This window comes from Panthera leo, chromosome B1, assembly GCF_018350215.1.
Source record: "Panthera leo isolate Ple1 chromosome B1, P.leo_Ple1_pat1.1, whole genome shotgun sequence".
In the NCBI taxonomy this organism is placed as follows: Eukaryota; Metazoa; Chordata; class Mammalia; order Carnivora; family Felidae; genus Panthera; species Panthera leo.
In genome coordinates, this window is record NC_056682.1 from 32,467,642 (window position 1) to 32,491,761 (window position 24,120).

At 40.4% G+C, this 24,120-nt stretch overlaps 2 protein-coding genes across 4 annotated transcripts in view; one reads left to right on the forward strand and one right to left on the reverse strand.

Moving 5' to 3' along the window:
- CDCA2 (cell division cycle associated 2) overlaps nt 1–7,253 on the reverse strand; it is a 49,347-nt gene extending 42,094 nt beyond the window's left edge. Inside the window, exons 1-4 of one of the 2 annotated variants that reach the window (XM_042934529.1) lie at nt 7,103–7,253; nt 6,283–6,346; nt 6,017–6,190; nt 4,719–4,870 (exon numbers count right to left, since the gene is read on the reverse strand). In XM_042934529.1, coding sequence (XP_042790463.1) covers nt 4,719–4,870; nt 6,017–6,190; nt 6,283–6,346 — 390 coding nt within the window. In that variant the 5' untranslated portion in view covers nt 7,103–7,253. Of the gene's footprint in view, nt 1–4,718; nt 4,871–6,016; nt 6,191–6,282; nt 6,347–6,806; nt 7,052–7,102 lie in introns of those variants that run through there. The other variant, XM_042934530.1, reaches the window with a different exon arrangement.
- A 612-nt stretch (nt 7,254–7,865) lies between these two features.
- KCTD9 (potassium channel tetramerization domain containing 9) overlaps nt 7,866–24,120 on the forward strand; it is a 37,534-nt gene continuing 21,279 nt past the window's right edge. The window contains exons 1-4 of one of the 2 annotated variants that reach the window (XM_042934535.1): nt 7,915–8,014; nt 18,289–18,340; nt 20,298–20,419; nt 22,980–23,023. In XM_042934535.1, the coding sequence (XP_042790469.1) occupies nt 18,338–18,340; nt 20,298–20,419; nt 22,980–23,023 (169 nt within the window). In that variant the 5' untranslated portion in view covers nt 7,915–8,014; nt 18,289–18,337. Of the gene's footprint in view, nt 8,015–18,288; nt 18,341–20,297; nt 20,420–22,979; nt 23,024–24,120 lie in introns of both variants that reach the window. The other variant, XM_042934534.1, reaches the window with a different exon arrangement.

Consider the following 24,120-nt stretch of genomic DNA (forward strand, 5'->3'; position numbering starts at 1 on the left):
CTGGTCGAATAAACTTAATTAGATATGCTGGGGCTCCAGAAAAATGAGACAGTAAACCAAGAAAGGAGAAAGATACAAGGTCAAGGAAAATCCCAACAGAAGAGGAAAAGGAAATCACTAAGGACGGTGAAAGCAAGTCACAAAGTGACAGCTGTCCAGCAGATCCAGATGGCAACCAAGCCCACAGGAGACAGAGGACACTGAGGAACACAGAAAAGAACCCATAGACTCTAAGGTTCACAGATCTGTCAAAGTTTGGGGATGAGATTATGTAATAATTTAAGATTAACCAAAAAGTAACAAAAAGTACTTATTAACTAGGGGAAAAACAAAAATTGTGTAAGAAACAGAGCCATAACATGCTACATAGCAGTTTGTGAACTATGTCTACATGGCTAAATAATGCAAGTTAAAAGTCTAATTTCAACGTTTTTTTTTTTTTTTTTTTTTTTTTTTTTGGGACAGAGAGAGACAGAGCATGAACGGGGGAGGGGCAGAGAGAGAGGGAGACACAGAATCGGAAACAGGCTCCAGGCTCCGAGCCATCAGCCCAGAGCCTGACGCGGGGCTCGAACTCACGGACCGCGAGATCGTGACCTGGCTGAAGTCGGACGCTTAACCGACTGCGCCACCCAGGCGCCCCAAAGTCTAATTTCAATAAAAATTACAGTTGTACTGGAAGGCTGGAGAAAGGGGACAGTGTTAGCTATGGCTAGGATGTGTAAGAGAGCAAAATCCTCATTTTTCACAGAACGAACTACAATGATAGTAAATCTAAAGCATGCCATGTTCCAGGCACAGTTCTAAGTACTTCATTATTAATTCACTCATCCTCATTAAAAACCTTACTATTATCACCCCCATTTTATGTGTGAGAAAACTGAGACAAAGTAAGTAACTTGGGGCACCTGGCTGGCTCAGTCAGGTAGAACATGTGGCTCTTGATCTCGGGTTGTGAGTTTGAGCCCCATATTGGGTGTAGAGATTACTTAAAAATAAAATCTTAAAGAAAAAAAAATTAGGTAACTTGCCAGTTACATAATTAATTATAATTAATAATAAAGCAAATAAAGCAAAATAATAAAGCAAATAAAGCAAATTAATAATAAAGCAAAGAATCAAACCTCAGCAAATAGCTCCATAGTCCATGTTGGTATCTACCCAAACAGTTCTCAGAACTCTCTTAAAAACTGAGAACACCGGGGCGCCTGGGTGGCTCAGTCGGTTAAGCGTCCGACTCCAGCTCAGGTCACGATCTCGCGGTCTGTGAGTTCGAGCCCCGTGTCAGGCTCTGGGCTGACGGCTCAGAGCCTGGAGCCTGCTTCTCATTCTGTGTCTCCCTCTCTCTCTGCCCCTCCCCTGTTCATGCTCCGTCTCTCTCTCTCTGTCTCAAAAATAAATATAAACGTTAAAAAAAAAAAAAAAAATTAAAAAAAACTGAGAACACCAAAGACTCTCAGTTCAAGTGCATATCAAAGATCGAGTATTTTAACAGCCTTTTCAGAATTGTGGCTATTCTTCCTTTAATGCAACACAAAACTCAACACAGATTTCCTAAAGGTTAGCTGCAATGTCAAATATGAAATCCTATCAATGAAATTTTCATAGTCTGGTTATGTTAAAATCTGTGAGTCTCTTGCAGTTTGAGGGTATATTCTGCATGCACTGGTCATGAGGAAAACACCGGTTCACTTAGTTATGCAGATCTTCCAAATGTTAACACCTTTTATTATTCAATATCAAAAAATCACATTCATTAATATCCCCACTGATCTTATCAGAAAAGTGTAGCTACTGGGAAGTTTTCAAGCTCCTGATGCTGAATGTAAGTTTTCCAAAATTCTCATTTTCTCCAGAAAACACTAGTTTTTCATCAGTAAGAAATATTTCAGCTTTTCCTTGAAGTGGCAGGTTTGCTGTTCATTTTTGAGAAAATGTTCACCTTCCGAAGTCTAACGAACCATGATGTCAGTCAGGCATTCTTTTCAAGTAAAGATCATAGACCATAAAAAAAGCAGTCTGAGTTCAGCTCCTAGCTCAAAACAGTTACATATACGAGCTTTTTCAAAACATCCACCAAACTTCTGTATGTCCTTTGGAAGTGCTTGATGCATTCTTCCCATTTCAGCACACAGAATACTCAAGGGTGGAGAATTAATGAAACTTGTAGTTTTTGGGGCACCTGGGTGGCTCAGTAGGGTAAGCATCCAACTTCGGCTCAGGTCATGATCTCACGATTTGTGGGTTTGAGCCCCTACGTCGGGCTATGTGCCGACAGCTCAGAGCCTGGAGCCTGCTTCACGTTCTGTCTCTGCTCTCTGCCCCTCCCCAGCTCACGCTCCCTTTCTCTCAAAAGTGATCATTAAAAAAATAAAAAATATGGCACAAAAATAGACACTCAGATCAATGGAACAGAATAGAGAACCCAGAAATGGACCCACAAACATATGGCCAACTAATCTCTGACAAAGCAGGAAAGAATATCCAATGGAATAAAGACTGTCTCTTCAGCAAGTGGTGCTGGGAAAACTGGATGGTGACATGCAGAAGAATGAACCTGGACCACTTTCTCACACCATACACAAAGATAAACTCAAAATGGATGAAAGACCTCAATGTAAGACAGGAAGTCATCAAAATCCTCGAGGAGAAAGCAGGCAAAAACCTCTCTGATCTTGGCCGCAGCAACTTCTTACTCAACATGTCGGCGGAAGCAAGGGAAATAAAAGCAAAAATGAACTATTGGGACCTCATCAAAATAAAAAGCTTCTGCACAGCCAAGGAAACAATCAGCAAAACTAAAAGGAAACCGACAGAATGGGAGAAGATATTTGCAAGCGACACATCAGATAAAGGGTTAGTATCCAAAATCTGTAGAGAACTTATCAAACTCAACACCCAAAAAACAAAGAATCCAGTGAAGAAATGGGCAAAAGACATGAATAGACACTTTTCCAAAGACATCCAGATGGCCGACACATGAAAAGATGCTCAACATCACCCATCATCAGGGAAATACAAATGAAAACCACCATGAGATACAACCTCACACCTGTCAGAATGACTAACATTAACAACTCAGGCAACAACAGATGTTGGCGAGGATGTGGAGAAAGGATCTCTTTTGCATTGTTGGTGGCAATGCCAACTGGTGCAGCCACTCTGGAAAACAGTATCGAGGGGCCTCAAAAAACTAAAAATAGAAGTACCCTACGACCCAGCAACTGCACTACTAGGTATTTATCCATGGGATACAGGTGTGCTGTTTCAAAGGGACACATGCACCACAATGTTTATAGCAGCACTATCAACAATAGCCAAAGTATGGAAAGAGCCCAAATGTCCATCGATGGATGAATGGATAAAAAAAGAAGTGGTCTATATATACAATGGAGTATTACTCGGCAATCAAAAAGAATGAAGTGTTGCCATTTGCAACTGCGTGGATGGAACTAGAGGATATTACGCTAAGCAAAATTAGTCAGAGAAAGACAAATATCATATGACTTCACTCATATGAGGACTTTAAGACACAGAACAGATGAAGATAAGGGAAGGGAAGCAAAAATAATATAAAAACAGGGAGGGGAACAAAACAGAAGAGACTCTTAAATCTGGAGAACAAACAGAGGGTTGCTGGAGGGGTTGTGGGAGGGGGGATGGGCTAAATGGGTGAGGGGCGCTAAGGAATCTACTCCTGAAATCATTGTTGCACTATATGCTAATTCGGATGTAAATTAAAAAATAAACAAATAAAATAAAAAATAAACAAACATAACTTTCACTGCATCATCACGGACATTAAGCGAACCTGGCATTAACACCTCCTGTGAATGCTTAGCAGAATGGACTAAAATGACAGCTTGGTGCCATCAATTTGACCCACTGTTGCTCCTGCACTGTGAGCACAAACATCAACCTAGTGGAAAAAGGGCAAACACCTCACTGCTATCACAAAAATATGTTTTAACACCTTTGACCTCTTGAATAGGACTCAGGGATCCCCAGGGATCTGCAGATAATCTCTGAGAACCACCGGACTACATAGCCTCACGCATATATAGATAGTGTCCAAACACTGAAAAATGAACAAGTGGTAATGTAAGTACATTTTAAAAGCGGAAGGCCAGTACCAAAAGAGACAAGTAGTTGTCCTTCCAGAAGGGTAAACCTTAACTGTGTCTTTCATAGTACCTCTTGTACGTTATTTTACTTTTTAGAAATATACATTATTCTGCTAAAAATGTGCAGAAATATCTATATCCCTCCCCATCAGCAGACAAATAAATCTCTCCCTTTCACAAGGTTATCCCCAATATATTTTGTCCCGGGGGGGAACTCTTACCCCTACATGCCAATATGCAGTGATCAAAAAAAATTAGACACTTAGAAAGTATTAAATAAAAAAGCTTGAAAAATACTGCCTCACCTCATTACAGAGAAGAACATTAACTGGGGGGGGGGGGGGGATCTGCAAAATAAAACAGCTCACCTAGAAAACCATTTCTATCTGTTTCTAACCTAATTCTTGATGTGCCCATGTTCAACATCCCCATCAATGCTAACTGAATGATCTCTATAAGACACAGACAAAATATTATCTCCCCAACCCAAAAAAGATGAGATGCACAAGGTAGAAACACTGTGCAAAAGCTTTGTAACAGAGCAAAACATTCTCCCTGGAAGAATTCATGACAGAACTTGGAAGAATATCATACCAGAAAAGGGGAATTCTGTGTCAAAGATTTCTCCACGTTCTTTAAATTCCGCTGCTGAGCAATGAAACGAATAAGATGGTTTGTTTCAGGGGAGCCCCGAGCACCAATTGTAGAGCGTCGTCTCGATTTTTTCAGGGAGGATGGTGACCTTCCTATAAAGAAAACTCATTAAAATTGGAACAAAACAAGGCAATCGTCAGTAATCATGTACTGAATTCCCTGTGATATAGCAGCCTAAGATAGCAAGATAAACACATTACAAAAATCTAAATAGATAAGGATAGGCGAAATTCTTCACACTCGAGCAGTTGGATGGGGATCTTGTTTTGTCTACTGACTTATTCCACACTTCTCAAAGTGTCTGACACATAGAGAGCACTATTAGACAGCTCTGGAATGAATATGTGAACACATTTTAACAGTTGTCATTTTTGTTTCAGATTTCCTGCACACAGGGACGGGTGATGGCTTGCTCTGGACTAAGAACTTTTCATTTTCTGGAATTAGTCAGTCTTCTCCCCAAGAACTGAAAGGAAACTTCTCCACTTAGGCCAACGTACTCTCACATTCCCAATTCTTCAAGAGGATTTATTTCTCGGAGACACCTATCTACCTTGTACACACTACTCTGAATTCTGGCCACATACTGAAGAGGACAAAATAAATCTAGTTTTGTTGTTGTTGTTTTTAAGGCCTATGAATAATGTTAAGAAAGGAATACAGAAAGGTATGTTACCGTGATCTTGTCTAAATCATGTATTACCTAGCTTAGTGCCCTGTGACTTTCCAGTCTTCTGCTACCTTCCATTTCTAAACGCTGTTTTCCAATCTAATCCCATTTCCGTATTTATTTCATTACGCAAAATTAGCCTCTACTGGTGAATTTCATTTCTACTCCTACAAGATTAGCCCGAGTCAATTTTCTGTCTGTGCTTTTGAAAGAGGCATTCCCCAATCTTTCTTAATTACTCTTCAACATTCTCTTATTTTTGCCATGCGTGAGCATGAAATTTATTACTATAGTCTATGTATTCCTATATCCCATGTGTCAGTCACATAGTGTTCACAGACATCTTTTCCAGTTTGAGCACAGAGCACACTTCTGAACATTATCAAGCTGGATGCCCTGGGACTCTGATATTCTAATATGCTAAATGCACTGTGCATATTCACAGAAATCTTCCTAATTGAACATTTGCAGAGTCAAAGTAATGACATAGAGAAGATGAACAAAACTAACTTATGTAAGTTATTTTTAAACTTTAAAAGCACTGCAGTAGAATGACAACTTCTCTTACCTGAAGGGTTCTTTACAAAGCTTTCAGGTGTAATTCCCAGTTGCTCTACTGTTACTGTGGAAAAGTCCAAGGGTGACTTAAAAGTATCTGGTGTGCAACCATTAGGAGTCCCTTCAGGCGCATGCTTGTGAGGAGTTACAAGCTTCCCATTTCCCAAAATTAAAGAGGTACTTTCTGAAACAGACAACATATTGTGAGGGCAAAATATGATGAAAACAAATACCTAAACCTTACGTTTCACAAGGAGGCAACAGATCACTACATACCAGCACCAGGAATAGCAGACTCGTTGATTTCAAGAGGCTCGCTGTCTTTTGAGTTGGTATCCATCTAAAAAAAAGAGAGAGAAGAGAAAAATAACCCCATCCCCAATATTAACGTGACTCAATCAAGATCCTCATTCAAGACTGAATTTTAATGCAACCTATACAGGCATGAAACTAGATGCCAAGAACGTATTTTGAGAGCTTTTAAAAAGAGCAAAGGAGGAAACTGCTGTTGGGGAGGAAACCAACAGATCCCACACTAGAAGCCATGGCTTTTCAACCTTGGCAAACATCTGCAACATCTGCGTACCCTGTTAAAAGACACAGCTTTGCAGATTCCCAGAAATTCTAATTAAGTAGGTCCGGCTGGGTTCCAGGAAATCTGAATTTTAGAAAGCACACGGGTGACCCGGCTCAGGTCACAGGAGTGGACACAGGACCACTATCTCCAGGGCAGAAGTACAACACGCTTCTGAAAAGCACGCCCCAAAAACAGCTCTGCTGCACCAGGCTCCTTGCCCTACCTCTCACTCCCGCAGCTCGGCTCTCCCAATGGGTTTATTTGAAACGCTCCACCGCAGGTGAGTGTCTTGCAGGTGTTGACGGTTCGCTCGAGACGGCAAGTACCGGCCACCAAACGGGTCGCCGGGGGCCGACTTGTCCAGGACGCCAGCACTCCGACGCCCAAGTGCGCACTCCCTACCCTCTCCACCGCCAGGCCGCACCCGCCGCCCGATTCAAACCGCTGGCCCCGCCTCCCGGCACTGGCGTTACTCCGCGAATCTCTACGCCGCCGCTGCCCGCACGTGTCCACGCGTACCTCGATCTGCCAGGCCTCTTCCTCGCCGTCCCAGGACCAAGAGTGGCTTCGTGAGCTGGAGAGAAGCCACCACTAGCCGTGGGTGACGCATCGACGAGAGACACCGGCGCCTAACCTGTATCCGCAGGGACTACATTGCGTGAGCGTCTCGCGGAGGAACCCCTCGGTTAGTGCTGGCTCCGCCCCCCATTTTCCAATTGGATACTGCAAACTTCGAAAAGAATCGTTGGACCAATCCTGGCAGAAGGACGGGCGGCCCTTACCCAATCACTCAGTCCCGACGCCAGCCGTTTCGCCCGTGGTTTGAGCGAGTTGAGGGGGGTGGTGCTACTTGTATGGGTCCCTGCTAGTGCTCCACCTCTTTCCTTCAAACCCCGCCTCCCTATGCAGATGAGCTCTACCTGGGGTTGGGTTTGCGCCTGCTCAGTAACGCTTTGAGCCGCCGTTCGGCTTCAGGTTCAGCTGATTGGCTGATAACCCTTCCCGTCTGCCAGACTGCAACCTCTCTTCCCTCCCTCCACCTGGGCTGGGTTAGTATGAGCCCACCCAATGAAGGGCGATGATTGGTTGAGTTCTGGCCGGCGCTGCCTCCTGATTGGTGGAGCTTAGAGTCAGTCTGGGAAAGGTGGGGGAAGGGTCCCAGGCTGACTGAGAAGCCCAGGGGCGGGGTGGGAAGGAGGACCGGCCAACCCTGGGGTGTGTGACCGAGAGTGCTTGCGAGTGTGTCTCCGTAAGAGAAGGAAGGTGGCGAAGGGAGGAGAGTCCGAGTGGGTGGAGGGAGGGGTAGGGCGGGAGAAGAAGAAGGTGGGAGGAGAGCCAGGTGGGAGGGTGGCGACTCACTCAGGACCCAGTGGGGGCAGCGCGATGAGGCGGGTGACCCTGTTCCTTAACGGCAGCCCCAAGAACGGAAAGGTAAGGGAGTCGGGAGGAGGCGGGCCGGCTGCGGGGGGCTAGGGCAGCGGAGCGCGGAGCGGGCTGGCAGGGCAGAGGGCTGAAGTTGGGGAGAGGGGCTGGGAGGTGGGCGTGCGCCGGGGGTGGGGGCGTCCAGGAGGTGAACGTAGGGTCCCCGCGGCCTCCTCCCAACCCGCGGGATTCCTAGCCCGAGCCTGCCCTTGGGCTTTCCGGCCGTCCTGGGGACCAGCGCAGGTCGGCTTGTGCTTTAGCGTTCCCACGTCCAGGTGTGGGTCCTGGAAAGAGGAGGACTCGGAGGGCGTGGGGAGGGCCGCTGTCACCTGAGCGCTGGGTGCTGATTGATGTTCCTCTTGCCGCCGCCTCCCCGAAGACCCCGCTGCCCCCCACCCCTGGCTATAGAAGGTGCTCGTGGCCACCTTCGTGCTGAGTAATGGTCTGCTCCAGAAAGTGGTGGTTAACAACTAAGGCGGGCACGGAAGCCTGATCAGGTAGAAAGAATAAAAAACAAAACAAAACAAACAAAAACCAAAAAAACGGTTTATCGGTGGATAAATAAGATATTCTTCTAGGTCGGAGAGAAGATTGAAAATTAGGGACATTTTCTTGATGGTTCCTACCTTTCTCTTTTAGGCGCCCCCAAGCCCCGCCGCCGCCGAACTTACTCACTTTTTAATTTCGCCTTATTTTAGTTCCTTAGAGGACCGTCACAGTAGACCAAAATGGATTGATTTGACATCACAAGTTGCTGTGTTAGGCCTTTGTTGAGGGTGTGGTACTAAATATTTTTTTCCAAGGCTGGAGCAAGCCAAAATGAATCCTGTTCCTTCTCAAGCCTCTTGCCCCACCCATGAAAGTTGTTCGGCTTCTTTGGAAAATTTGACTGTTCAAGGCAGACATTTATGATGTGGCTAAGTGACATCTAGAAGTAACTATGCCTTAGAGTCTAAGACGAAGGTAAATTGGCCTCATTGTATTATTTGTCAGAATACAGTACTTTGTTTCCTGCATATTTTGGAAACAGTAAATTTTTAACTAGTGTATTTGTGCCCGGGTATGAAAAATGGCTTTCCAACTACTCCGAAATTTTAAAATAAATCTGCGCTAAAAATCTGAAGTACAGTCTAGTTTGTTGACTATAATTTTGCGTTATTCTGGCTTTAGAGATTTAACACATGAAAACAACTGGCATGTATTCAAGTTCTGGAGTTTTCATGAATGTTACTTGCAAATATATTTCACGAGAGTTCTGTTATTTCTGACCATTAACTTTTTATAAACCTGTTTCGTCTGCTGTTAGCTGCTAATAATCTAAAACTTGTTACTGGAAGACTTAGTATATCCAAACAATTGTAATATGTTCTCAAAAACAGACCTCTGATGGACCTTTTTTTCCAGCATCTCTGCTTTGTCCCTCCCTGAAAGACAAGATGTTTCAACTCAGCCATAAATATTTAACTATGCTGTAACTCTCCTCTGAAACCACTGAATTTTGTTTTTTCAAAGATCGTCTGTGTTAGTCTTGCCGTGTCTTTTGCAGCTATCTAGTTTTGACTAGGTTAGATTTTTGGATTTAAATTGTATTTATTTTTAAAATATTTTGATAGGGAATTTCAATAGGTTAGAAAAACCACATCTCGAGTAAATAAAGATAAATATGTTTATGTTGGGAAGATCAAACTAGAAAGTACTTGTATAAACTCAATATTAAAAACAAATCAAACCATAATCCTTACTACTTAATTGGAAAACATATCCTATGCCAAAGCTCTCCATGTTTCCTTCTCTCTCTCTCTAGCTAATTAAAAAAATACTATAAGTCCTCTTATTTGACAAAAGATAGCAGAATAACACGTAACAGCTGGCATGTTGATGTAAATCAAGCGACTATATTTAGCCAGGATTGGCGTGATCATGACATGATGTTCGCGAAAAACATGCTGAAACAGAGCACCCCTGTTAGAGTTTGATTTCCCACCCAGCATTTGGAATATCTGTGTCACTTTCATTATCTCCGTACTTACCTAGCTTCTAGTTTTGCTTCCTGGCCATAGGACCAGTCTGTTTTTTCAAATAAGTTTCCCTTCTATAAAGCTTGTTCAGTGGTTGCCAGACTGGGCCGTAAAGCCCAGGGTTGGAGAGGCCAGGGAGTTACTGTGGGGAACCACGTCATATATGCTACTATGACTTTTCTGTATACTGAATCAACAGAAGTGTTAGCTGGTGAATGCTTTGATGTAGTTGTAGAGAGGACATTGCATTCTCTAAGTGCTTTCCAGAGTGAGATAGGACACCACAGAGGGTGTGCAAGAGGACCCGCCGGTATTTAAGAAGAAATGCTATGCTTTCTATTTGTACTTAAAAATATAAAGTCATATTAAAAGTTGGTTTTTCAATCTCTAAAGACACACGTGCTTTCAACCACCGAATATATCAGGTGGTCTCAAGTCTTCTGAGTGAGGAGAGTGGGTTCATACGTGAAAACTTCCTTCACTCGTTGGTTCGCTTAGGCATATTGTGATGTACTGAAGCACACATGTGCTGGGTTAAGATGTGTATTATCCAGGTTTCGACTAAATTAACCTTCACCAAAATGCCAAGTGGCTTTTTGTTTTTAAATGTTTACTTATTTGAGGGGCGCCTGGGTGGCTCTGTCGGTTAAGCGTCCGACTTCAGCTCAGGTCGTGATCTCACGGTTCGTGGGTTCGAGCCCCGCATCGGGCTCTGTGCTGACAGCTCAGAGCCTGGAGCCTGCTTTGGATTCTGTGTCTCGCTCTCTTTCTGCCCCTCTGCTGCTGGTACTCTGTCTCTCTCTGATTCCCAAAGTTAAATGAAAAAAAAAATGTTTTAATATAAAAAAAAAAAAAAAATGTTTATTTGAGAGAGAGTGAGAGTGTGTGAGCAGGGAAGAGGCAGAGAGAAGAGAGAGAGAATCCCAGCAGGCTATGCGCTGAAGGCACGGAGCCTCGTGCAAGGCTCCATCTCAGGAACTATGAGATCAGGACCTGAGCCAAAAATCAAGAGTCAGTCGCTTAACCGGCTGAGCCACCCAGGCACCCCAAAATGCCAAGTGGCTTTAAAAGATTCCTTCAAAGAAGCAGCAGATTGAAGACTACTGGTTAATGTGGACACACGTAGCAATGAGAAAATGGTAGAGCAGATATCTCCCAATAGAAATTACGAGATTAAAAAAAAACAAAAACTGGATCTCTGGATCTGAGAAGTCAAAAAGTACCGAATTTTAAAGACTATTTTAAAGTCCCAAATGATAACTACTATTAACAATAAGCCACTCCCTAAGTGTGTATTGTTCGTGGAAACATTAGCCAATGATGAGGTCATCCCCATTAGCAAGATGTTTAAAAATACTTCCCAACGTACGAAGACAATTTCAGATGTTTTTCTTTTCCTTCTTCCTTCCTTGTTTGTTTTCATTGTTTAAAGTCAATTTTATATTTGCAGGGTTTCATTCAATTTAATGATAACTAGGGGATTTTTCCTGGCCGACTCCATACTCTATGTTGATTAAAAAATCCTCATTTGGGAAATCATATTTTTTCTGCGTGTGGCATAAGCTTTATAAAATAATTAAATAAACACATAAATGTTTGAGCACATGCCCAAAACTGTTTTACTGATGGGGTACATAGTCAAAAACATTTGAAGGCCATGATTCTAAAAAATTGGGATCTTTAAATTTTAGGGTTTTTTTTCAATTGCTCCAAAAGAATCAGTTGTGCTTGAACCCTTTCCTCCTTTCTCCATATGCCTCAGAATTTCCATTTTTCTCTTTTTAATATTCCCTGCAAATAGTTGGCATAAGGAATTCGAAATGAGGGCCCAAACACCTGAATGTAGTGAATGGCTTTGGAGCAACCTGGTGTCAGTTCAAAATTTCTGTACATTTTGAACATAAGTTGCTTATTTAAACTTCAGAATATTCAGTAATGGGCTGTGCAAGTTGTAAACCTTTTGTATACCTTATTCATTCATTCAGCCAACACTTCCTGAGTACCGTCTTCTATGAGAAACCATGTCAGTTCACTGCAGACATAGTGGGATATGAAATAGATCTTCTGTGCTGATGTTTACAGTCCTGGCCCAGGACGTAATCGTTTTCCTTCTGGCTTCGATATTAGGTCAGAAATGTGTTGTTGGTGTTGAGTATCCAAATTTGAATCCATTATATTAAGCGGAAGAAAGATGAAATCTAAACATTAGTAACAACTTTGCTCTTCAATTTTAAACATTTAAAAAATGTACTTGATACACATAAAGAATATCGATAATGCATAAAAAGTAAGAGGAAAATAATAAATAGGGTAAACCTCCCACACAACCCAGGAAAAAGCATATTACCAAAACTCAATTACTTGTCCACTGTTGTATCCCCTTGCTTCTCCAATTTCATGGGTGTGTATTTCTCTTTGCCGTATTTCTTAATTTTTTTTTTAATGTTTATTCATTTTTGAGACCCAGAGACAGAGTGCGAGTGGGGGAGGGGCAGAGAGAAGGAGACAAATGACGCCAGGCTCTAACTCACGAACTGCAAGATCGTGACCTGACTTAACGGACGGAGCCATTCAGGCGCCCCTGCTGTGTTTCTTTAATAGTTGAGCCATGTATGTCTGAGTAACTAAACTATATTTTGTTTTGTCATTTTGGCACATATCCTACAATGATATATGTAATCTTTTTGGATTTACGATATTTCTAAGATTATAACCTTAACATTCCACATAGTTACAGTTTAGTTATTTTCACTGCTTTGTAATAGTCCATTATATACAAATAACTATCACATTTTATTCATTCTCCTGTCACTGGGCCTTTGGGTTGTTTATTTCTTTACATTTTGCAATTAAATTGACAGTGCTACGATGAATGTTCCTGTATGTATATCCCGGTGAACACATGCAAGCATTTTCTAGGGCAGTGGTTTGCAAACTTTAGCATGCATTGGGATTAGCTGGATGAATTGAGAAACCACATTGCTGGGCCTCACTCCCAGACCTTCAGATTCAGTAGATCTGGGATGGGGCTGGAATTTGCATGTATAACATATTTCCAGTCTAGGGATGGCACTTTTGAGAACCACTGCTCTATGGATATAGTGGATATATATAGTGGATATATATATAAGTTGTAATAACAGTTGACCCTTGAACTACATGGACTTGAACTGTACAAGTCCACTCATATGTATATATAAGTGCACTGTATATAGTACTGTGAATGTGGGGTGCCTGGGTTGTTCAGTCATTTGAGGGTCCAACTTCGGCTCAGATCATGATCTAATGGTTTGTGAGTTCGAATCCTGTGTCAGGCTCTGTGCTGACAGCTCAGAGCCTGGAGCCTGCCTTGGATTCTGTGTCTCCCTCTCTCTCTGCTCCTCCCCTGCTCACTCTCTGTCTCTCTCTCTCTTTCAAAAATAAATAAACATTAGGGGCGCCTGGGTGGCTCAGTCGGTTAAGTGTCCGACTTCAGCTCAGGTCATGATCTCGTGGTTCACTAGTTCAAGCCCCGCGTCGGGCTCTGTGCTGACAGCTCGGAGCCTAGAGCCTGCTTCGGATTCTGTGTCTCCCTCTCTCTCTGACCCTCCCCCCATTCATGCTCTGTTTCTCTCTGTCTCAAAAGTAAATAAACATTAAAAAATAAATAAATAAACATTAAAAATAATTTTAAAAATACAATACTGTGAATGTATATTCCTTATGATTTTTTCTTTATTTTTTGAGAGAGAGAGAACACTTTGGGGGGTGGGAAGGATAGAGAGGGAGGGAAAAAGAGAGAGGAAGGAAGAGAAAGAGAATCTTAAAGTAGGCTCCACACCCAGTGTGAAGCCCAACTTGGGGCTCCATCTCACAATTGTAAAATCATGGTCTTGTGGTTCATGAGTTTGAGCCCCGCATCAGGCTCTGTACTGACAGCTCAGAGCCTGGAGCCTGCTTTGGATTCTGTGTCTCCCTCTCTCTCTGCTCCTCCCCCCTCCCTCAAAAATAAACAAATATTATGCCCTATATGCTATCTAATTTGGATGTAAGTTAAAAAAATGAAATTATGGGGCACCTGGGTGGCTCAGTTGGTTAAGCATCCGACTTCGACTTAGATCATGATCTCGCAGTTTGTGAGCTTGAGCTCCGCATCAGGTTCTGTGCTGACAGCTCAGAGCCTGGAGCCTGTTTTGAATTCTGTGTCTCCTCCTCTCTCTGTCCCTCCCCTGCTCATGCTCTGTTTCTGTCTGTCTCTCAATAATAAACGTTAAAAGAATTTTTTTAATCAAATTAAAAAATAAAAAATAAAGTATTAAAAATAAATAAACATTTAAAAATATAAAAGTCAGACACTTAACTGACTGAGCCACCCAGGCGCTCCTTCCTTACGATCTTTTTAACATTTTCTTTTCTCTAGCACACTTCCTTATAACGGTAGAGTATATAACATAATGTATAAAATATGTATTAATCGACTTTATGTTCTTGGTAAGGCTTCCAGTCATCAGTGGGCTATGAGTAAAGTGGAGAGTCGAGAGCATTATGTGGATTTTAGAGTACACGGGAGAGGGAGTTGGTGCCCCTAAACCCTGCATTGTTCAAAGGTCAACTGTATTTGGTGCTAGTGTATGTGAATGTTTAATTATTCCAAAGGCCAAATTGTTTTCCAGAAGTATTGCAGTATTTTAACATTTGCCTTCTTTTTTTTTTTTTTTTTTTTTTTTTTTTTTTTTTTAATTTTTTTAACGTTTATTTATTTTTGAGACAGAGAGAGACAGAGCATGAACGGGGGAGGGGCAGAGAGAGAGGGAGACACAGAACTGGAAGCAGGCTCCAGGCTCTGAGCCATCAGCCCAGAGCCTGACGCGGGGCTCGAACTCACGGTCCGTGAGATCGTGACCTGAGCTGAAGTCGGACGCTCAACCGACTGAGCCACCCAGGCGCCCCAACATTTGCCTTCTTGACCTAGAGTTAGTTATGTCATCTTTTTTAGCAACGAAATAAGCGAAAAATCTGTGGAATTTAAGAAACAAAACAAATGAATAAAGGGGGGGGAGGCAAACCCAAAAACAGACCCTTAACTCTTAGAAAAGTGATGGTTACCAGAAGGGAGGTTGGGGGTGGTGGTGAGTTAAATAGATGATGGGGATTAAGGAGTGCACTTGGGATGAGCACCAGGTGTTGTATGAAAGTGCTGAATCGCTACATTGTACACCTGAAACTAATATTAAACTATGTTAACTGGAATTTAAATAAAAACTTAAAATCAATTTTAAATGTATTCAACTAAAAGTGTAGGTAGAGTAAATTGGATTCCGTGTTTAATAATTGTGATCGGTAGTTTGGGTAAATGAGCCTGCATAAATTCAATAAATATTTATTGATAGTGTATTAGGTAATAGTATGGGCATGTAAGAAAAAACACTTTAAGTACATGTGCAGGTTTTAATTTTTACATTTGAGAAACATAGGTTGCAATTTGAAAATGGCGTTTAAAGGCAAATTAAAACTCCCCAAATTGATATGTCCTCCTAGGTACAGAATGACATTTACTTTCCCAGTGGGTTAGATGGCTTTCACTTGTCCTTTAGACAGGATTAAGTTCAGCAGTATAATATAGTGGTCATAAACTTGACTGCATGTGCTTCTCAATTTACTTCATAGAATGTTTCCATTCTTAGTGCCTAGTTTACGAAAGTGGATAATCACAGTGATGTGGACCCTCGGGGCCCACACTGGGGAGTACGCATAAAGTAAATAGCCATTCTTAGCACAATCGTTCTAGAGCTGCTCGGCCCCTCTGAGGACAAAAGTAAGCTCAATATAAAACAATCAGAGTTCATATCCATGACATCTAAGATGTCCATTGCTGCTTTTTCCCAACCAAGTTGTTACATAAAGAAAGGTACGTGTGCCAGTCTATTAGAAACTTTCTTACCAACTTAAAATCTTTTCCAAATTTATCACATTTTTATGTTGGTAGAGATCTTTTAAATCTGATATTATGGTTGGTTTATAAGAAAGACAGATGTTGAATATTATGTTTGCAATATAATTCTAATCTTGTTTGTTAGTAAGCTCGAGGGAGTAAAGCTAAAGTGATCTAGTTAAAAACAAATGCCAAAAATGCCCTTCAAATGAAAAACGAGTATGGTGGCCCAACTTACTGGCAGTTTTCAAATTTACAGAACTGTAAGATTTTCCTCAATCATTTCACTACTATTTTCTCTAATTGATGGCCCTTTAGTTATTTCATGTAAAGGGTCAACTGCTAGAATAATTTTTATTTGTAAAATTAGAACGTAGAGCAATGGAGATCTTCCAACTTTTTTCTACTTATTGCATAAATCATACAAATTCATTCTAACAAATCTGGGAAACAAAAACACATAAGAAAATAAGTCAACCATCATGTTATTACCCAAAGCTAGACACTTTCAGTAGTTTTACGACTGTCACTTTAGAATTGCATTTTAACTGTGTATTTTGTTTTTCAACTTAAGAATGTCATTGGAAAAAACTTAAATAAAAATAACTGACTCATACAAAAAAGATGTGTCCTAGTTCCACACTCTGAAAGCAATGAAAATTTCATCTAACATTCAAGACATACTTGTCACAGGCTTATTATAAACCCGTTAAAGTAACATTTAATTAACTAGAGCCTTCTTTTTAAACCAGCTGTGGTTGTTTTCTGGATGTCACGACTAAGGAAGTACTCAGGGATGTACTCAAGTGCTGCTCATCAGAATTGCCAGGGGTTAACATTTTATCCATATTCACAGAATGAGTAACGATTTTTTACAGATTAAAACTTTCTCATTCAACCTGTACAGCCTAGATAGAAAGTTGGATTGGAAAATATTTGGTGAGATGTTAAATTGCATTTGATACTGTGTTATTAGGGCTGACTTAAGTGAAAATAAAATGAAGTTTTAACTCAATTTTTACTTAGAATGTGTTCCTTAGTAGTTTTGCAACCTACAAAGAAACATCTGTTATGCTTTGATTGCCCTGAGAATTGCCAGGTTGTGTGTGTAGGGTTTTTGTTTGGTTTTGGTTTTGTTTTGTTTTTTGTTGTTGTTGGTTTTTGGTGTTGTTTTGTTTTGTTTTGTTTTTGTCTTATAAGTAAATTTGACATCCGTGGGGAAGAAAGAGAAGATGGCAACTACTCAACCCCCCATATAGATCTGCAAACAGGTTTTGAGTTGGACATTATCACTTTGTAACTGTGAGCTGCTGGGTCTTAGTCAAGACTAACAGTTAAAATAGATGTTTCTTTGTCATTTTGTTCTGCTCTTTGAAACAGGACTGTCCGGTAGAACTTTCCACGAGGGTGGAAATATTTCACATCTGCAATGTTCAGTATGGGAACCGCTAGTAAGTGTGGCCACTGAGCCGGTGAAATACGGCTAGTGTAACAGATGAACTCAGTTTTAATCTTTTATTAATTTTAATACATTTAAAATCTAAATGGCTTCTTTTAGCTAGTGGCTTCCAAATTGGACAGCATGGCTTTAGAACATGGCGGGTGACCTTTATTTTTATTAGGAAACAAGTGACCTACGGAAAGAATCAAGTCAATCATATGGACATAGAAAATAATTTGATGTAGTTTTGAAAAATAAGTCATATAAATGTTATTTTCTAGGGACGCCTGGGTGGCTCAGTCGGTTAAGCCTCTGACTCTTGATTTCCACTCAGGTCATGGGATCGAGCCCCACATCAGGCTCTGTGCTAGGCTGGGCATGAAGCCTGTTTGCAATTCTCTCTCTCTCTGTCTGTCTCTCTCTCTCTCTCTCTCTCTCTCTCTCTCTGTCCCTCCCACCCCTTGCATGCACTCTCTCTCAAACTTTTAAAAAGATGTTATGTTCTAATATTTAAATGCAGGAGCGTAACACAGATACATTAAATTTTCATCCATTTTATGATATGGCCAGTTGAGTGAGAGAAATGAAAAATGCTGGGGAAGAAAGTTGATGTTCTGGCAAGGAGAGGATAACGTCAGGCCAACTAAAGCCATGTAAAAATATATAAGAAGCAAAGATCAGTTAGAAAATTATTAATATAATAGCAACTATGACAAGAATGCTGATGATGTTAGAAAGGATTTTCTTACCTTCCTCTGGCAGTTTCCAGACTGTAAAAGTTGATTTGCATTTGCTTCGGTCACTCTGTTGTGTTTTTACCTTTGTTGATTCTTTTGTTTCCTCTCCACACTCTCTCCCTTAGCAGGAGCAGGTATACTACATAATGCTTTATGTATTCTTTCTTTTCTCCCAGGAACATGTATCTGCACTAACAGAATTCCAGGCCCTTACAGAGGTGAAAAATGGTAGGAAATATAGGAGCCATATTTTATTCAGATTTCAATTATTTATGGCATGTCTGCAGTGTCAGAACACCGTGCCAAGTGCTTTGCATCATTTTTTTTTTCCATGGCAAGATATACATGACGAGATCGGGCGTGTTCAGGGTGGTATGGCCTTAGACATGGCAACATACACATGACAAAAGTTACCATTTTAGCCATTTTTTAAGCACACAATTCATTGGCATTGAGTACATTCACAGTGTAACCTCACCACTACTTCCAAAACCTTATCAAACCAAATAGAGACTACCCATTGGGGCGCTTGGGTGGCTCAGTCGGTTAAGCATCAGACTTTGGCTCCGGTCATAATCTCACGGTTTCTGAGTTCAAGCCCCACGTCAGGTCCTGCACTAACAGTGAGGAGCCTACTTGGGATTCTGTCTCTTTCCCTCTGTCTCTCCCCTTCAACCTGCCCCCCGCCCCCGCCCCTTTCTCTCTCAAACTTAAATTTTTTAAAAAAAGAAAGAAACTAGCCATTAAGCAGTAGCTTTCCAAACCAAGCCTCCACTCTGCTAATCTTTGTTGTACTGTCTGCCTCTATGAATTTGCCTATAAGTATGTCATAATTGGGATCACATAATATTTGCCCTTTTATGTGTCTGGCTTATTTTACTTAGCATGTGGTTTTAAGATTCATCTATGCTGTAGCATGTATGAGAATTTCATTCCTTCTAATAACACTGAGTAATATTCTATTATATGTATATACCACATTTTGTTTATCCACCCATCCGTTTAAGGACACTTGGATTGTGTATATCTTTTAATCCACCCTCTTCCCTATAAATTATGCTTGCCTACAACCCTTCCCTAGAATTCCCCAGCTAACAATACTTCTCTGTCCTTTTATCCTTACGATCCAAGAGAAAACAGTTGGAATCTGTCCTGAAAGATTGCACACTCTTATATTAGCCAACAATTCCCTCTATGCCCTGCTATTCATTTTATTTATTTAACTAAAAATTCAACATCTACTGAACTCCAGTCACTGGTAAACAAAGGATCAGCCTTGTTTCTTATTTCACATGGCACCTTTATCCAATATCCTGTGGGAAGTTGATTGGCTGTTCATTCTTCATGTTCAGCCCCTCATCTACATTTCATTCATAATTTTCAGAGATCCTGACTGATAATGGCACAACTGTACAACTCAGCCACTGGGAACCCATAGTTAAAATTATATTGCAGCAAAAACAAACAAACAACTTACTACATGGAGGGATCTCAGCCCCCATCTAAGTATTTGCATTGCTTATACATATATCAGACTGTGCCTAATGTAAAGCTGGAGAGATCAGTTCACTGTAACCCAGCTGTTTGCTGTATTTAGAATGTTAGCTAAAATCTGGCTTTGATAACATTAGTAGTTATTGAAGAACGAAGTAAATGAAGTGGGAAGTTGTTACCTTGCGTATGGCGATTGGTGTAATAAATGTTATAAACAGTATATCATTCCTATTTTTAAAATAAACATTCCTATAACAAAGGAATAACATGAAAGCAACATTATAAAGACTTCATACGTCTCAGGCACTTTGCTAAGCAGGTACCATGCATTAACTCATTTCATTCTCGTGACCTGATTGTAGGTGAGACTTTTATTTAGTTCTGATTAAAGCAACAGAAGCATAAAGAGATTGATTTGTCTCAAGTTGACAGCTAGGAAATGTCAAAGCCTACATTCAGCTTTGGGTCTGTCTTCAGAACTGGAGCACTATGTAACGTATGTAAGATTGTAGATTTTTTCAGGCAGAGATGATTTCTTACATTCTAGTTTTGGATTTCAGCAATATTAGAAGTTAATAATCTCTCAAAATCTCCTTTTACTTGAAGTTTGATTTTTAGTCGTGTTTCTAGTGTGGTAGCTTCTAATTTGTAAGTAATGCAATTCATTACATTTAATCTGGTGTGTTCACAGGTGGTTGCTGTGTATGGAACTTTATCTGATTTGCTTTCTGTGGCCAGCAGTAAACTCGGCATAAAAGCTACCAGTGTGTATAATGGGAAAGGTGGACTGATTGATGATATTGCTTTGATCAGGTAACCTTCACTTTTTATAAGCTCTCTCCAGTGTTCCCTCAGTGCCTTGGTGCTCTGCTGGTTCCCTTAAGAAGACAGAATCTTGGCAAATGATTGCCTAAAATTTGCTCTTTGGAATTTAAATAATTTGGGCTTACAGCATAAGATACAAAGCCCTCTATTCCAATATTCTGACAGTCTTTCTGCAAAGTTCATATTGGCTATAAGGAATTTTTTCTTCATGTTATTAGAGATGGATCTAATAAGGCCTACAATAGGGGGGTCAGAATTTATTTTTGTTTTACAAAATTGACGTACATACATTAACTCATGATTTGATCGCCTCCGAACGTGTGTGTTTTTGTAAGATAAACTTAAAATATTGATTCTTCTCTACTTGTTATAAAACTAGTCCTCACAAAGAAGCAGGCCAGTTTGCAAAATGGCCAATTTACACAAAACCAGTTCACCAAAAATCATTTGGAAGATGACCGATCTGCCAAGTTTTTTCCAAGTGTTAATTTCACCACATCTTTTCTGCCTCTTTTCCCCACTGGCTTATCATTTGGGTTTGGCTAATCTCTTTTTGGCATGTTTCAGAATTCAGATGCCTAGAACTTCTGGAACTTCAGTCTCTGAAGACATGCATTTTTTAATGTTAGAAATCTGATCTCTTGAATTTTATATGCTACTGCTTGTTATTCAATTCGTTTCCTAGAATATTTTGAATTTTATAAACCTTATCAAGAGCTACTTTGGGGGTACCTGGGTGGCTCAGTTGGTTAAGTGACAGACTCTTGATTTTGGCTCAGGTCATGATCTCACGGTTTCATGGGCTCAAGCCCTGAGTTGGTCTCTGAGCTGACAGCTCAAAGCCTGCTTGGGATTCTCTCTCTCCTTCTGTCTCAAAATAAAGACCTACTTTGGAAAAAACCTGCTAGATAAGAGAGAACTTTAAGTAGAGTGAACTCACCAGTGATCTGCCACAATAGTGGTTTTGTGTTTGTTGGGTTTTGTTCTTGTTTTTTAAATATCCTAGGCAGATTTATCTCTTTAGAACAAATGTTAGTTCACCTCATTCCATCCTCACCGGATCATAGAATTTTGAAGCAAGAAGAGGCATAAGAAGGAAGATAGGAATGGAACACGAAGTACTGACTCAATGCCACTTACGTTCTATTGACTCTTCTCAAGTTACTTCATTTAATTGGCGAAGAAAACACATGGGGTTTTTTAAAGTGATGGTACGAAGATAATGATGTGCTAAATTACAATAGTATACAAAGTTTAGTTTTCATTTAAACTCAGGTCAGTATGACATTTCAATATAATACACTGCCTTTGAAGGTAATCACCTCTAATCTCTTCATTCTATGAATGAGGAAACTAAACATCTGAGAACTTCCACGTCTTACCCAGGTCATACAGTTTAGTAGTTGATTTTTGTTAGTGAGAAGAAAACAAATTTTCATACTAGTCTTAAGAGTTAACTGGCATGGTGATGGAGCAGAAAAAAAGCACAGATTGAATTAGCTTTAAAATCCAAATCAGTGAGAATGTCTTAGTTTTTCAGCATCTGTCTCCCAGCTTCTTTCGGTTTCAGTGGATAATTGCGTCTCATTGTTGAATGATTTACATCAACCGAAGTTTCTCCTTAACACAGACTCTGCTTCTAGGAAACATTCAATATATTCTTATGATGTCTTATAGGAAATAAAAAATTTATACACATTGAGACCGGGACTGAAGCCTTGTAAAATATCTACCTGATTAAGAATTCGCGGCTCACAGTGCAATCTCTGATCATTTATTTACACTAATGCTGAGATATGTTGAGGCAGGGGAGGAGATACATACTGATAATCTAGAATTTTGGACTGTGTGCAGTTGTCTTACATTCAGGGGGCTGGTGGGTGAGTTTTTATAGCAGAGTTATACTTGCAATTATATTCTTCCTAAATGTTACGTGAAAATGTCTTTTCATTTTGAAAGCACAGAGCAGCTGATGATTTCGAAGAAAACTCCAATAATTTTTTTAGGGTTACAGAATTAAAGTAAAAAAAAGAAGAGTTGGCCTATGGCTTTAATCATACCAGATAAGGAAGCTGAATTCACAAAAGTTGCAAAGTGGCTTTTGGTCTTTTTGTGGGTTTTTTTGCATTTCATTTTATGTTATTTTTGAGAGCGCGTGCACACTCGTGCACAAGTGTGGGGGAGGGGCAGAGGGAGAGAGAAAGAGAATGTTAAGTAGGCTCCACACTCAGCTTGATCCCACAACCACGGTATCTTGACCTTAGCTGAAATCAAGAGTCGGATGCTCAGCCAACTGAGCTACCCAGGCACCCCAGTTTTTTCCATTTTAAAAGTTCTTCCATGTGTGGGATCTTATGTGAATTTAAATCCAAAGATAGTTCAAACGTTAAGCAAAGCACTGGAAACTTAACTCAACTTCTTCTTTGCAATATAGATTAATAGCAAAACCTGCCTTCTACATAATTCTAAGGCATAGTTCCTCTAATCAATTGATAATTAAGGTGATTTCTGGATTTTGATGGTGGTTTTTAAATTTTGCTTTCCCCAGGGATGATGATGTTTTGTTTGTGTGTGAAGGAGAACCATTTATTGGTAAGTGACTTCCTTAAAAGCCAATTTTGTCTGCCCAAATGAAAAAGACGAAATGGCAAACATTTTATATGCGCTTCCCAAGCCTAATATTAAAAAGGATCTTGTGGCAGTATTCAGATCGCCATACCTTTTCTGATCTAAATTGGGTGTCTGTGTTGAGCTAAATTTTTAATTTGAATTATGTTGTCATATTTTAGTGTGGATACCTCATCCTTTCCATGCCTTTAAAATGCTCTGAAAGTGCACAGACTCATCAAATATGACTCATCAAATAAGGTAGTTTCAATTTTAGAAACTACAACTTTTGTTTTGAAATTGTCTCCTTGGCAATGTCGAAATTTCTGGGTTATGTTACAGATTTTTGAGTATGTATTGCTTGTATAAGTTAGTGTTTGATAATCATTCGCCAGTGGTCAAATCAAATGGGTCAAAAATGACTTGGTATCAACCATACACACATGGACACATATTTCGAAGAAAGTCGTGCATCTCAAAAGAAAGAGCCTAAGGCTCAGATAGCTTAACTGTTCTTTGAGTGTTTGATATGTTCAGTTCCATACAGCCTGGTCCTGAATATTTAATAATTTGTTTAAGCCATCACGGTACTTGAATTTGGTGAATAGAGGTAGTTCTCAGGATCAGCACACCAGCAGCTGCCAACTTAGAAGTAAGTACATGCTTTTCTGTCTCTACCGTAAAACAGTGCGCACAGAGTTTTCCACACATCTGATCCATTAGCTTAACAGAGTGGTTAGCAGGCAGTGGTCACTTAATTGGTTCATTGCACACATACAAACGAAACAAAAAGTAATCAATTTGTGTTTTTGTTTTATCGTTATGAACTCTTGGGTTTAAAAATATTTGATATGTTCTCATGCTCTGTGTTTATTGCTGCCTGGAGTATTTTACATGTGGCTGATGGCAGTCTCTTCAACCCCTTTTAATACAGCTCCGTTGGTCTTTAGAACTTCCTTCCTGTCTGGAATAACGGGGTGTACAGCTTATCCTTCCGTTGCAGACCCAGATCAATATTTTTTCCAAGAAGCCTTGGTTTCTTTTAGTAGGAAATGTCATTTCAAAACAGTCTGGGTGCCAGA